Consider the following 14,501-nt stretch of genomic DNA (forward strand, 5'->3'; position numbering starts at 1 on the left):
TGTGTGCACATGCATGTGCTGCGTGTGTGCATGTGCTGTGTGTGTGCATGTGCTGTATGTGTGTGCGCACATATGCTGTGTGTGCATTTGCCTTGTATGGGCACATGGGTTGTGTGAATGTGCTGCATGTATGTGATGTGTGTGCAACATGTGCTGCGTGTGTGCGTGTGCTGTGTGCATGTGCCTTGTATGGGCACATGTGCCGTGAGTGTGTTGCGTGTGCACATGTGCTGTGTGGGAGCACGTGCTGTGTGAGTGCACATGTGCTGTATGTGTGCTGTGTATGTGCTGTGTGTGAGCATGTGCTGTGTGTGTGTGTGCCTGTCCTGTGTGTACATGTGCTATGTGTGAATGTGCTCTGTGTGTGTGCCTTATATGGGCACATGTGCTGTGTGTGTGTGCTGCGTGTGTGCATGTGCCATGTGCACGCATGTGCCATGTGCGCATGTGCTGTATGTGTGCGTGTGCTGTGTGTGCATATGTGCTGTGTATGTGCATGTGCTGTGTGTCATGTATGGGCACATGTGCTGTGTGAGTGTGCTATGTGTACGTGTGCTGTGTGTGCATGTGCTACGTGTATGCATGTGCTGTGTGCATGTTGCTGTCTGTGTGCACATGCTGTGTGCACGCACATGTGCCGTGCATGTGCTGCATGTGTGTGCTGCATGGGTGTGCATGTGCTCTGCGCATGTGCTGTGTATGCATGTGCTGTATATGTACTGTGTGCACATGCTGTGTGTGTGCTGCGTCTGTGCTGTGTGCATGTTGTGTGTGCTGTTTGCATGTGCTATGTGTGCACGTGCTGTGTGTGCTATGTGTGTGTGCATGTGCTGTGTGCACGTGTGTGCTGTGTATGAGTATGTGCTCTGCATGTGCACATGTGCTGTGTGCATGTGCTATGTATGTGCTGTGTGCACACATGTGCTATGCCTGCATGTGTTGTGTGTACACGTGCTGTGTGTGCATGTGCTCTGTATGTGCTGTTTGTGTGCATGTGCTGTGTGAATGCACATGTGTTGTGTGTTTGTGTGCGCTCATCGTGCAGGCCAGCAGGCGGGGTGGTGGTGCCTGGGTGGGGCAGGTGCACAGGTCCACAAGTGGGGAGACCTTGCTGCTTAAATGCAGTCCTGCATGGATGCAGAGAGTCAAGACCACAGCAGGTGGCAGGGGACCTCAGACAGGCCCCTCCACAGCCACCTTGGGAATCCAAGGGGGATTCCGACTGCTCAGTCTGGCTTCTTCTGACACAATTTGGTACCAGTGCTTATGCATATACTGACACAAAAGATTTTTTAAAAAATGAAAAAGTAACTACACTGGCCAGGTGCAGGGGCTCACGCTTGTAATCCCAGTACTTTGGGGAGGCCAAGGTGGGAGGATCACTTGAGTCCGTGAGTTCAAGACCAGCGTGGGCGACAAAACAATAAAAGTTAGCAAGGCAAGGTGGCACGTGCCTGTATCCCAGCTACTTGGGAGGCTGAGGTGGGAGGACTGCTTAAGCCTGGCAGGCAGAGGCTGCAGTGAGCCAGGATTGTGACACTGCACTCCAGCCTTTTTTTTTTTTTTTTTTTTTTTTTTTTGAGATGTTGTCTTTAAAAGAAAAAAAAAGAAAGAAAGTAAACCATACTGTGTGCAGATTTCTTTCTTTTTTTTTCCTGCAGCCACAGACTCCCGGGCTCAAGCAATTTTCTCTCCTCAGTCGCCCAAGCAGCCGGGACTACAGGCCTGCATCACCATGCCTAGTTAATTTTTACTTTTCTTTTTTTTTTTTTTTTTTGAGACAGAGTCTCGCGCTGTCGCCCAGGCTGGAGGGCAGTGGTGTGATCTTCGCTCACTGTAACCTCTGCCTCCTGGGTTCATGCCATTCTCCTGCCTCAGCCTCCAGAATAGCTGGGACTACAGGCACCTGCCACCATGCCTGGTTAATTGTTTGTATTTTTAGTAGAAACAGGGTTTCACAGTGTTAGCCAGGATGGTGTCGATCTCCTGACCTCATGATCCGCCCGCCTCAGCCTCCCAAAGTGCTGGGATTACAGGCGTGAGCCACCACACCCAGACAATTTTTGTTTTTAGAAGTGGACTCTTGCTATGTTGCCCAGGCTGGTCTCGAACTCCTGAGCTCAAGAGATCCTCCCACCATGGCCTCCCGAAGCCCTAGGATTACAGGCGTGAGCCCCAAGCCCAGCCTGTGTGCAGATTTGTAAGAGCAATTAAACGTGCTCTGTATCCACACAAGCCACATCCCCCACAGCAGCCCAAGCTGGGATGGCCCCTCCAGCTCAGCATGCCCTCCCCCGTCAGCCTCCAGGCTCTCCGTGCCCCTCCGTTGCCATCATCAGCTGGCAGGCGCCCCTCACTATCCCTCGAGCCACCTAGTGCCACACCTGAGATGAGCCCCGGCCTCCCTGACCCCCGGCCTCCCAGGCTCTAAATCGCCTCCACCTTGTTTTTCGTCCAGCTGCCAAGTAGCCTTTAGGACAGATGTGTGGTTGCTCCACAGACCACTCGCTGCCTGCAAACCAGGGCATAACGCTGCCCTCCAGAGGCCCCAGTGGGAAGGGAGGCCAACCAAAGACACCTCCCGCAGATGCCCATCCCTGCAGCTGCTTGCTGGCCAAGAGCACTGACACATCTGTCCCCACGAAGCTGTACCCTTTGAGCACAGACCCCCTAGCACGTACAACCCAGCACCTCCAAGTGTACCCATAAGTGCCTCAACACTCTGATGAAGACTCAGGGCAGAGAAGCCCAGGAGGCACCCCTGTGGGAACCACACCCATGGAGCTGCTCATCTGCACAGCCCCCTCCCACAGCACCTCCAGCTCCCCCAGCACTCCGCCGGCTCCCCCAGAACCTCCAGCTCCCCCAGAACCTCCGGCTCCCCCAACTCCGCCTGCCCTGCTTGCTGCTCCTGCATCTTGGCAGCGTGCGTCTCTGAGTTCCTGCAGGGCCGCTAGCTGCTGATGCTCCAGGAGCAGGACCTCGGCATCCACCCTGTCCAGGGCTTCGGTCCTCTCTTCCTCCAGCAGGCGTCTCGGATTGCACAGGGCCATGACCAGCTCCTTCTGTCCGGGAAACATCCAGACGTGCCACATCCCCACACAGGGCACGGAAGGTGCACACACTCCACATGCTTCCCATGACTAAATCAGGCCATGGTTTGAAATACACACTTCATGTGTGATATGCAAGTTCCTCCTTTCTGAATATTCTTTCAGAACTTCGTTTTCTTTAAATCAAACAAACCAAGAAAACCTAATTTTAAATCCACAGCTTGGGAACAAGCGCTATTCTCCACAGCATCTGTTTGCCCGTGATCAAAACTGGGAAAGAAAGGAAGCTGAAGCTGGCATCTGAGGACTCGCCTAGAGGGCAGCTCCCAGCAGCATCAGACCCCTTTCTAAATTTTGTCCAGAAAGACAACCTGGCTCCAGCTTCTCTCAAGAGGCACCTCCCAAGCTGGGAGCAGTGGCTCACGCCTGTAATTCCAACTACCTGGGAGGCCAAGGCAAGAGGATCTCTTGAGGCCAGGAGTTTGAGACTAGCCTGGGCAACATCGAGAGACCCTGCCCCTTAAAAAACAAAACAGAAACAAACCCCCAGAACGCCATGACATCTGGTAAAGACAAGGACAGGACAGAGGCCCAGGACAGACACTGACTGCACCGTGCTCACGACAGCAGTTGGAGCCCTGAACAGGTTCTGCTTTCCAGGAATTCCCCCGAGATCACATGCTCAGACCACACAAAACGGACAGCCTGAAACATAACATGAAACCCCACAGCGGTTAAAGAAGGTTCCACTTTTCTCCTGTTCTCACACAGAGCTGAAGGAAAGGAAACAATACACCAGCGCTCCGGAGCCTTACAACCGCTCCCCACAGTCAGGAAGGAGGAAGCCCTCCCGTGGCATGCTGGTATCGGGAAAAGAACGCGTCCATCTTATCCGAGCTGGCAATTCCCTAGTTTATACTTCAGAATATGTACTTCCTAAGTGTCTGACAAGGTATTGATCTGCCAGAACAGCCATTTCTAACTGCCTCATCAGCTCTAGACCATGCCCCATCCACCCTGCAGCCAGGCCTACCCATCCCCTGCCTGCAGGGTGACAGGCCAGCCCCAGCGGCCCCACATGTTCAGCAGAGCAGACTCATCTACTTCAAGGCAAGAAAACCTCAGAGACCTCACTGAGGGCAGAGAAAGTGGAAGGTGTGTGTGAGAAGACAACATGTGTCCTTTCCTGAGTCACAGGCACTGCAGATTCTGCAGTTGGGCGCCAGCCCAGGGCAACAGGGACTTCGCCAGAAAATCTTCTTCATGATAAAAACTTTTTTTTTTTTTTTTTTGAGACGGAGTCTCGCTTTGTCGCCCAGGCTGGAGTGTAGTGGCCGGATCTCAGCTCACTGCAAGCTCCGCCTCCCGGGTTTACGCCATTCTCCTGCCTCAGCCTCCCGAGCAGCTGGGACCACAGGTGCCCGCCACCTCACCCGGCTAGTTTTTTTTTTTGTATTTTTTAGTAGAGATGGGGTTTCACCGTGTTAGCCAGGATGGTCTCGATCTCCTGACCTCGCGATCCGGCCATCTCGGCCTCCCAAAGTGCTGGGATTACAGGATTGAGCCACCGTGCACGGCCCTCATGATAAAAACTTGAAGTGCCTGGCAAATGAACCATCACTGCTTTTTTTGGTTTGTTTGTTTTTTGAGACAGGGCACTGCTCTGTTGCCCAGGCTCGAGTGCAGTGGCGTGATCTCAGCTCACTGCAAGCTCCGCCTCCAGGGTTCACGTCATTCTCCTGCCTCAGCCTCCCGAGTAGCTGGGACTACAGGCGCCCGTCACCACATCTGGCTAATTTTTTGTATTTTTAGTAAAGACGAGGTTTCACCGTGTAAGCCAGGATGGTCTCGATCTCTTGACATCGTGACCCACCTGCCTCAGCCTCCCAAAGTGCTGGGATTACAGGTGTGAGCTATTTTTGATTTTTTTTTTTTTTTTTTTTTGAGATAGGGTCTCACTGTTGCAGTCCAGGCTGGAGTGCAATGGCACAGTCTTAGCTCACCCTGCAGCCTCGACTTCCTGGGCTCAAGCAATCCTCCTGCTTCAGCCTCCAAAGCAGCTGAGACTACAGGTGAGTACCCCCACGCCCAGCTAATTGTTTTTATTTTTTGTAGACCACAGGCTGGTCTCAAACTCCTGGGCTCAAGTAATCCAACTGCCTCGGCCTCCTAAACTGCTGTGATTACAGACGTGAGCCATCATGCCTGGCCCATCACTGCTCTTGAAATGTGGCAAAAGGGTTTAATTACAGGAAACATCAATAAAGGAGGGGCCCAAGGCTCTGAATATGCAACACGACAATCAGATCTACCCACAGCACCTGGAAACCAAGTCTGCTGCAGGAGTGCCAGTCAGCCTTGAGGAATACTCCAAAGCCCACAAAACCCCACACCAAGGTCTGGGCCCTCTCACATACATATGAGAGCAAAGCCTTTAGCAAGGTGCCTGTGATCAAAATAACCCTTCAACTCGGTGTTTTAAAGCCCAGCTCAGGCCAGGTGTGGTGGCTCATGCCTGTAATCCCAGCACTCTGGGAGGTCAAGGCGAGTGTATCGCCTGAGGTCAGGAGTTCGAGACCAGCTTGGCCAACATGGTGAAACCCAGTCTCTACTAAAAATACAAAAATTAACCAGGCATAGCGGCAAGCGCCTGTAATCCCAGCTACTTGGGAGGCTGAGGCAGGAGAATCGCTCGAACCCAAGAGGCGAAGGTTGCAGTGAGCCAAGATCGCACCACTGCACTCCAGCCTGGTGACAGAGCAAGACTCTGTCTCAAAAATAAAAAAAATTACAAAAAAAAAAAGGCCCAGTTCACAAGACCAGAAGTCCCCACCGATCCCGGCAGCCTGTGAGACATACAGACACCCGCACAGGCGCACAAAGCACGCACGCAGACATGTGACACGCGGGGGAAACACACGGGTGGGGGGAGAGGTCTGCCCTGAGCTGGGGCAGGGCCCGTGCGCCTTACCTGGTGCGCTCCCTGCAGCTCGTGAGCCACGGTTCCGGGGAGCTCCCTGCTCGCTGCGGTTTGCAGGCCGTCCCGCACAGACTGCAGCTCCTCGTCATGTTTTTGCTTCAGCTTCTCCAACTCTTGAGTCAAAATTGTCTGGTGAAGAGAGTCCTGTTTCTGCAGTTGTTCCTCAAAGTCTGCTCGTAAGAGCTCTAGGGCCCGCCTGTGCTCCTCACGGATGGTCCGAATTTCAGACAGGTAACAGGATTCCAAAGAATCAAGGCTGGACAGATGTCTGGTCTCCAGAGCGCTGAGGTCGGCAGCGTGTTTCGTCTGCAGTTCGGCCACACGCGCGGCCAGCAGAGCCCCCTGCTTGCTCTCTAAGGAGGCTGTCAGCTCGCCCAGTGCGGCCTGGTGTCTGGCCTCGAGCTCTGCCGTCACTGACAGGAGCCGCTGCTGGTGTCTCTCCTGGAGGAGCTGCAGCTCGCGGGTGTGCTGCTCCTGGGCCTCCTGCAGGAAGGCATCTTGTTCTGCACTGAATTTCTCGGTGATCTCTTTACGTTCCTCTAAAAACCTGTGGCAACAAAGTGAACACAGGACAGCTAAATACGCACCCAGGAAGCAAGCATCGATCCTTGCAAAAGCCAAGTCAGTTTCCTAAAGGAATTGCCACTTCAACTGTTCAGGTCTTCGTTTTGGGATTTTAACTGCTCTTAGTACTTCTCCGTCTACCACCAGAAATAACAAGTGGGAGAGTGAAGAGGCCCCAAGAAGCCAGAGGAGCCCAAAGGCTAAAGGCCAAAGCCATGGGAGTCACCAGGTCACAGACCACAGGTAGGACCCAGCACCCTTGGCAAGAGACAGTGCACACATATTCCCACCAGTGCCACTCACGGCAGGTACAACCAACCTCCTACTCACACCAGGGCGTCCGAGCCAGATCCCAACCAAGAATGCCAAGGCAATCTCTGCTCCTCAGCAGGGAAGGGGCACTGCCCATAGGGGCCCATTGGGAGGGTGAGGCCTGAGAACCCCATGACAGTGAATAGAATCCCATGGCAGTGAATTAAGGAGGTGCAGGTGGCACTCAGGGCCAAAGACAGGGGCAATGAGAGTTCTCACAGAAGGACCTGCTCCCATCAGCAGGCCAAAGAGCCTGGAGCCGGAGGCTCCTGCAAAATGCCGAGGCCTCCAAATGGCACTGGCGACACAGGACAGATGGCAAGAGGCACGGGCACCTCTGTGCCTGGAAGCCTCTCCTGAGGGCCTCCTTGGCTCAGCTCCACCACGAAGCACAAGTGTCACAGCCTGGGGAGAAGTGCTCGTGTTCATGCAGCCCTGGCGACTTGAACGTGAGTTTCTCCAACTCCTGAGCGGGGCCGTGTGTGGCCCCAAGTTCTCCAACCCCTGAGCGGGGCCCTCTGTGGCACTGAGTTCTCCAACCCCTGAGCGAGGCCCTCTGCGGCCCCAAGTTCTCCAACCCCTGAGCGGGGCCCTCTGTGGCCCTGAGTTTTCCAATCCCCGAGCGGGGCCCTGTGCAGCCCTGGCTGCTGGGGAAGAGCTGGGTGGGACAGACAGATGAGAAGGAACGGCACAGCCCAAGGACTGAGGCTCACAAAAAGGGGTCAGCACCAGCAGGCAAAGAACCCAATCACTTTCTAAACCTCTTGAAAACTTCAGAGAAGAGTGTGTATGTTTTAGAAAAACATGCTTATTTTTAAAAATCACCTGTTTAAGTTAAAAAAATATAAAAACGGTTAGTGGATAAACTCCATGTCCTTATGACACCTTATAAACGAGGTTTAGCTTCTACTGTTCAAATCTTAAAACACGTGAAGAACAACAGAGACGATGACTGATGTCCACCCTCGACACCCACCCAGGGAGTGCAGGCTTGCCCCCAAGCACTTTGAGGCGGCAACTGCCAGCCTGCTCGTCCAAGCACAAAGCTGTCCCACTGCAATCAGACTGAAAACCTAGAGCACCACACCTTGCTCCAGCTCCTCCAGACCTTTTCGCCCAGTGGAGCCCATAGCGACTCCTCCCAGGAGCCTGCCCGCCCTCTACCCTCCACGGTGTCTGGCCTCACAGGGACTGCAGATGGCATCACCACAAACCCACCTGCTCCGGGCCAGCATCAGCTGCAGGGCACAGTCTTCCTTCACGTGGAGCGCGGCAAGCTCCCCGTCCTGGGCTGTGGGCAGCTCCCGCCCACACTGGCTGCAACGCAGGGCATCGTCTGAAGTGAGCTCCTGTTCCAGCTGCTGCAGGCGGCCCTGCTGCTCCGTCAAGGACCTCTCCAGATCCAGGATCTGGGCTGCCTGTTGGTCCTGAAGCTGCCTCATTTCAGCTTTTCGAAGCTCAAACTTGTTTACGATGGTCTGTTTCTCGGATTCAGCCTTTTCTCTCAGTTCAAGAAGCATCAACGTTAACTTCTCCTCAGCTTCCCGCTGTAGCTCCTCCTTCGTAACTTTCCAGTCCATTTCTTTTTTTTGGAATTCCTGTTTCATCAGTTCAGTCTTTTGCTTAGCATTATTTAGTTCCTCCTGGTGGTCTTCAACTAGATTGTGTTTTGCCTATAGACAACATAATTTTATTTAGCAGGGAAGACGCTAACGTAAGAGATTATTAGAAGAGACAACCCAAACCCACCCTGAAGACAGGGCAGCTCTCACCACACACACACCCATTATGCCGCACACAGCAATGGAAATGATTCTCATGATAATGAGAATGGAAGAAACCTAAAGTGAACAAATCTAAAACTAAATAAAATGCCTTCTACATTCTGGCACTGAGAACTGACTATTCTCTCTCTCTGGAGCCCATGGCCTTGACAGCAACCAACAACTAAAGGCAGCACACATCAGCCGAGCACAGGCAGCAGCTGGAGTCTTCTCTGTTCAGACCAAGACCAGTGGCAGGACTCAGACCGGCCGCAGGCCTCCGTTAGGGGAATGCCAACCCCACAGATAGCGCTGGGCCACCTGCGGCAAGTAGGACCAGACGCCCAGGAGGCAAGAGCAGTTGATGGTGCGACACGCCCGACCTGTACAGGGTCAACGCCAGGACAACGGAAGACCTTGAGCAGGGGGTGGATGAACTGCAAGGCACACTGTAAAGGGATCCTGTGCAGAGGGGGAGGAAGGAGAAAGCAGAGAGCAAATATCCTCATCTTTTTTTTGAGACAGGGTCTGGCTCTGTCGCCCAGGCTGGATCACAGCTCACTGCAGCCTCAAACTCCTGGGCTCAAGCAATTCTTTATAGAGACAGGGTTCTGCATGTTGCCCAGGCTGATCTTGAACTCCCAAGCTCAAGCAATCCGCCTGCCTCAGCCTCCCAAAGTGCTGGGATTGTTATAGGTGTGAGCCACCGTGCCTGACTTCCTGACTTTCAAAGAGAGAGAAAGTAGGTCAATAAACTACTGAACTCATCAATAAGAAACAAACAGACAAAAAACCCCCAAAAAACGTGCAAGATTGACCTCAACTCCTTATTTAAAAATTAAGATATTAAAGTTTAGGGTCCCACTTCTGGTGATGCCTGTGCACCTCGCCAGACCAGCCCTCCAGAGACAACCACTATGAACTAAATAGAACGTAACAAAAACCCTGAAGGCCGTGGAGAGACCCACAAGCAGACAGACCCTGGAGAGGGCTGGACACTCAGAAGGAAGAAACGGCACTGGGCCATTTCTCTTTTTCCAGCCTTTCAGTAAGAGTAGGATCTGTCTGTGCCCCACGTACAGAAATCCAAAATCCCCCATGTGAGCCAGAGGAACTGGAGAATGAGGGAGGAAAGAGAGCTGCAATGCCTGGGAATGAACCCCGCCCAAATCTCAGGCTGACCCCGATCTGTACATGCGAGGGGCAGACTCCAAAAGCAGCAAGCCCGCCAAAGCTACAAGAACTGAATTACACCACGCCACCACCCACACAGACACAGGGGAGCGTGGAGTCTGAAGTTAGCCAAGTGAACCGCCTGCTGCAACAGAAACCAGCCCTCTTCAGAGGAGCAGGACAGCACCCAGAGCCTCCAAATCTATCGCTCACGGTGTCCAGGGTGCGACCTGAACCCAACCGACACATAAATAAGCAGGAAAACGTGACCCCTGCTGAAGAGAAAACACAATCAATGGAAACCATCACCAAAACAAAACAGACCATAAAATCCACAGGACGGGTTTTAAACATCTTTAAATACTGAACGAGAAACCCGGCTCCTCGGACTTTTTTATGCCACAAAAATACTCCTCAAGAATCTAGGCAAAATAAAGACTTTTCAAAAAAAGAGAAAATGTGTGCAGCACAGCAAGAGATGCGAAGGAGATCCTTCGGGCTGACGGGAATGACGCCAAACACTCAGATCCTCAGGAAGAAACGAAGAGCACCAGAATGGCAAGTATGAGGCCATTTTCCCTCTTAATTTCTTTCAAATACCAGTTTTCCAAAGCAAATCTCCTGACACTGCAGGAGGCGGATGTGATGTCTAGTCTATGAAAACTGCAGCACAGAAGACGAAGGGGAGGTGACAAAGCACCTGTGCAGTTAGAGGTCACAGTTTACACAGCGCAGCAGCGTGGTGACTCTCAGGAGATTGTACTCATAAAAGACAAGGTTAAGAATCTGTACTCTTTTTTTTCTCTTTTCTTTGAGATGGAGTCTCGCCCTGTCGCCCAGGCTGGAATGCAGTGGCGTGACCGTGGCTCACTGCAACCTCTGCTTTACAGGCATGCAGCACCACGCTCACCTAATTTTTGTTTTTTTGTTTTTTTGTTTTTTTAAGTAAAGACAGGGTTTCCCCATGTTGACCAGGCTGGTCTCAAACTCCTAACCTTGGGTGATCCACCCGCCTCCCAAAGTGCTGGGATTACTGGCCTGAGCCACCGCGCCAGGCCAAGAATGTGTATTTTAATCCCTGGAGCAACTATTAAAAATATAATGCAAAGAAAAATAATTTAATAGTCAACAAATACATTAAAATCAGTTCTAGAAAATATTCAAATAACCCAAAAACACAAGAAAAAAGGAAAAGCAGAACCGTGACCACCAGATGCGCCTCATAGAAAACGAAGAGTGAAACGGAAGACCTAAATCGACCACATCAGTAATTGCAATAAACATTAATAGACTCAGCACTGCAATTAAAAGGCAGAGATTATCAGAATGACTTAAAAACTGCCAACTATGGCCAGGTACGGTGGCTCACGCCTGTAATCCCAGCACTTTGGGAGGCCGAGACGAGTGGATCACAAGGTCAGGAGATCAAGACCAGCCTGGTTAACACAGTGAAAACCCCGTCTCTACTAAAAATACAAAAAATTAGCCGGCCGTGGTAGCAGCGCCTGTAATCTCAGCACTTTGGGAGGCCAAGGCGGGCAGATCACAAAGTCAGGAGATCGAGACCAGCCTGATTAACACAGTGAAACCCCGTCTCTACTAAAAATACAAAGAATTAGAAAAGAATTAGCCAGGCGTGGTGGCGGGTGCCTGTAATCCCAGCTACTCAGGAGGTTGAGGCAGGAAAACGGCATGAACCTGGGAGGCGGCGCTTGCCATGAGCCGAGATCACGCCACTGTACTTCAGCCTGGGCAACAGAGCAAGACTCCATCTCAAAAAAAAAAAAAAAATTGCCACCTATATGCTGTCCACATAAAACGCACTTTACTTTGAATAGATTAAAAGTAGGCCAGGTGCAGCGGCTCACATCTGTAATCCCAGCACTTTGGGAAGCCAAGGCGGGCGGATCACTTGAGATCACGAGTTTGAGACCAGCCTAGCCAACATGGTGAAACCCCGTCTCCACTAAAACTACAAACATTAGCGTGGCCGGGTGCGGTGGCTCTTGCCTATAACCCCAGCACTTTGGGAAGCGGAGGTGGGTGGATCACAAGGTCAGGAGATCGAGACCATCCTGGATAACACGGTGAAACCCTGTCTCCACTAAAAATACAAAAAAAAAAAATTAGCCAGGCATGGTGGCGGGCGCCTGTCGTCCCAGCTACTCGGGAGGCTGATACAGAATGGTGTAAACCCGGGAGGTGGAGCTTGCAGTGAGCCGAAATTGCGCCACTGCACTCCAGCCTGGGCAACAGAGCGAGACTCCATCTCAAAAATAAAAATAAAAAAATAAAAAAAATTAGCCGGGCCTGGTGGCATGCACCTGAATCCCAGCTACTCGGGAGGCTGAGGCAAGAGAATCGCTTGAACCCGGGAGGTGGAGGTTGCAGTGAGCTGAGATTGCACCACTGCACTCCAGCCTGGGTGACAGAGCAAGACTTCGTCTGAAAAAAGACAAAAACGAAAACAAAACAAGTCACTTGGGCAAGTCTGTCTTCAGCCAACAGTGCCAGAGAAGGCCACACACTGGTGGCTGCAGGTGCCATCGGCACACGACCATCGGCCCACCTACCACCTGCCCGGCTCCCCACAGGGCTCCACCCTTACCTCTATTTTGTTGGAAGTCCCTACCAACACCTGAGTTTACCAAACCGCAAGGGATCAGACCCGCAGGTCATCACAGCTTCCTATCAGGCTGTCTCTGGACAGAGAATGAAAATCATTCTCGGGGAGACAGTCACAGGGAGGAGCAAAGGGGTGGGAGAAGCAGGACACAAACAGAAACGAAAACACTGTCACAAGCATGAGCTTGAGTCAGAACACACATGACAAGACACAACAATTTCGGTTCACTGTAACTCCACTGCTCCAGCATGGGATGGGCCCTGAGCGGCCCTGGCTGTAAGCAAGCCCATAGGGCCATGTGGAGGCTGCTGTCTTGTCGCTCTATCACCGTTTATGACACAACAGTGACTTCACACTCGCAAAGGGCGAGGAAGCGCGTCAGAGGGCGCCTCTTCCACGGGGCAAAACAGCACAGGAAGAGCCTGGGGAACGTGGATGCAATTTAAGACATGGGGTGAGCATCAGAGGCCACCCATGTGCTTGGCACCCAGGCTCGTGCCTCCTCCCGGAGCCCTCTGAGGACACCTGGACAGTTTCCCTAAGAAATCTTGATTCAGAGGGCCAGGCATGGTGGCTCACACCTGTAATCCCAGCACTGTGGGGGGCCGAGGCAGGCGGATCACTTGAGGTCAGGCGTTTGAGACTAGCCTGGCCAACAAGGTGAAATGCTGTCTCTACAAAAAATACAAAAATTAGCCGGGCATAGTGGCACATGTTTGTAATCCCAGCTATCAGGGGATCACTTGAAATTAGGAAGCAGAGATCGCAGTGAGCTGAGACCATGCCACCGCACTCCAGCCTGGGCAACAGAATGAGACACTGCTTCAAAACAAAACAAAAAAAAGAAATCTTCACTCAGAACTTCAGTTTTGCCCCTGTGCTGACCCTGGCGAGATTCTCTCCAACCACCACCCACTACTGGAATTGCCAGGAATAGTTTCAAGAATTGACAGGACTGTTGCCCTTACAAATGTGGCAGGTGCTGGGCTGTCCCCAGGACACCCCTCCACACACGAGGACACAAACCTTTCAAGTGGAAGAGGGCGAGGACTCAGGCGGGAGGCGCTGGGCTGTGGAGTCACGACTCACCTTCTCCAAATTCTCCTTCAGACGGGTTTCATGCTGCAACTTCTCGTACAAATTTCTGTTTTCTATTTTTAGGAGTTCAATTTCTTCCTTGAGCTCAGTCTGAAGAAGTGAAAGTTTAACCTTATGCTCAGTTTCCAGACCCAAGACTCTGGCTGCCACCTCTGTGTCGGCCTCCAAGGCCCCGTCCTGCACACCCTGGAGATGCACCCAGGGAAGCTCTGTGTGGATAAGGAGCAGGGAAAACAGTCAGGCCAGAGCTGGCCCTCGATGGAGCCCACAATCTGCACAGGCAGAACGGCAACCTATAAATGCTTCCGACGGCAGACACCATGGATTTTCAAGCTCTGTGCTGACTCAGTGATGAAAGCAGGCACGGCTCTCTCAAGTCTCCCCTCCCTTTTGGGACACCTCCATGCTGCCCCAGCACAGCCCTGTCCTGAGTCACAGCGATGTCCTGGGCCCACACGACAGCTACACGGCCCGCCCAGGCCACTCCTTCATGTCAGGTGTGACAAGTGACCCTCCATGAGTTCCTGAGTGAGCCTCATGCCTGTGACCAGATGTGGGCACATGTGTGTCACTCAGGGTCTATGAGGCAGCCACAAGGACAGGGCCTTGAGCTCAGGGGCCCGCCAGGGTTCCCGTCCCAGCCCCTCCCCCTGCTGCTCTGTGCCCGGGCACGTCTACCCCCACCAGCCCATTTCTTCCTCTGCAGAAGAGGAAAAAGGCAGAAAGGACTACGTGGTGGCCAGGCACCAGTGGCGCCGACAACCATGCATATCAAGGGGCGGCTGTGGGGACTGCTGTGGTGCAGGACAGACGGGAGTGAGAACCAGATGCAGGCACCGCTGCACCACCCCCAGCTTGAAGGAGGCCCAGGCTTCTCTCACCTTGGCCACAGCCCAGAGTGGAGTCAGACCACACACCTCCCAGCAGGACCC

At 52.7% G+C, this 14,501-nt stretch overlaps 1 protein-coding gene across 5 annotated transcripts in view; it reads right to left on the minus strand.

Annotated features, from left to right (window-relative positions):
• PCNT (pericentrin) overlaps window positions 1-14,501 on the minus strand; it is a 121,241-nt gene that overhangs the window by 71,498 nt on the left and 35,242 nt on the right. For all 5 annotated transcript variants that reach the window (XM_010370097.2, XM_030914297.1, XM_010370096.2 and 2 more), the window contains 3 exons: window positions 13,561-13,778; window positions 8,128-8,582; window positions 6,025-6,580 (listed from right to left, as the gene is read on the minus strand). In XM_010370097.2, coding sequence (XP_010368399.2) covers window positions 6,025-6,580; window positions 8,128-8,582; window positions 13,561-13,778 — 1,229 coding nt within the window. The remainder of the gene's footprint in view (window positions 1-6,024; window positions 6,581-8,127; window positions 8,583-13,560; window positions 13,779-14,501) is intronic.

Source organism: Rhinopithecus roxellana, chromosome 13, assembly GCF_007565055.1.
Source record: "Rhinopithecus roxellana isolate Shanxi Qingling chromosome 13, ASM756505v1, whole genome shotgun sequence".
Taxonomy (NCBI): domain Eukaryota; kingdom Metazoa; phylum Chordata; class Mammalia; order Primates; family Cercopithecidae; genus Rhinopithecus; species Rhinopithecus roxellana.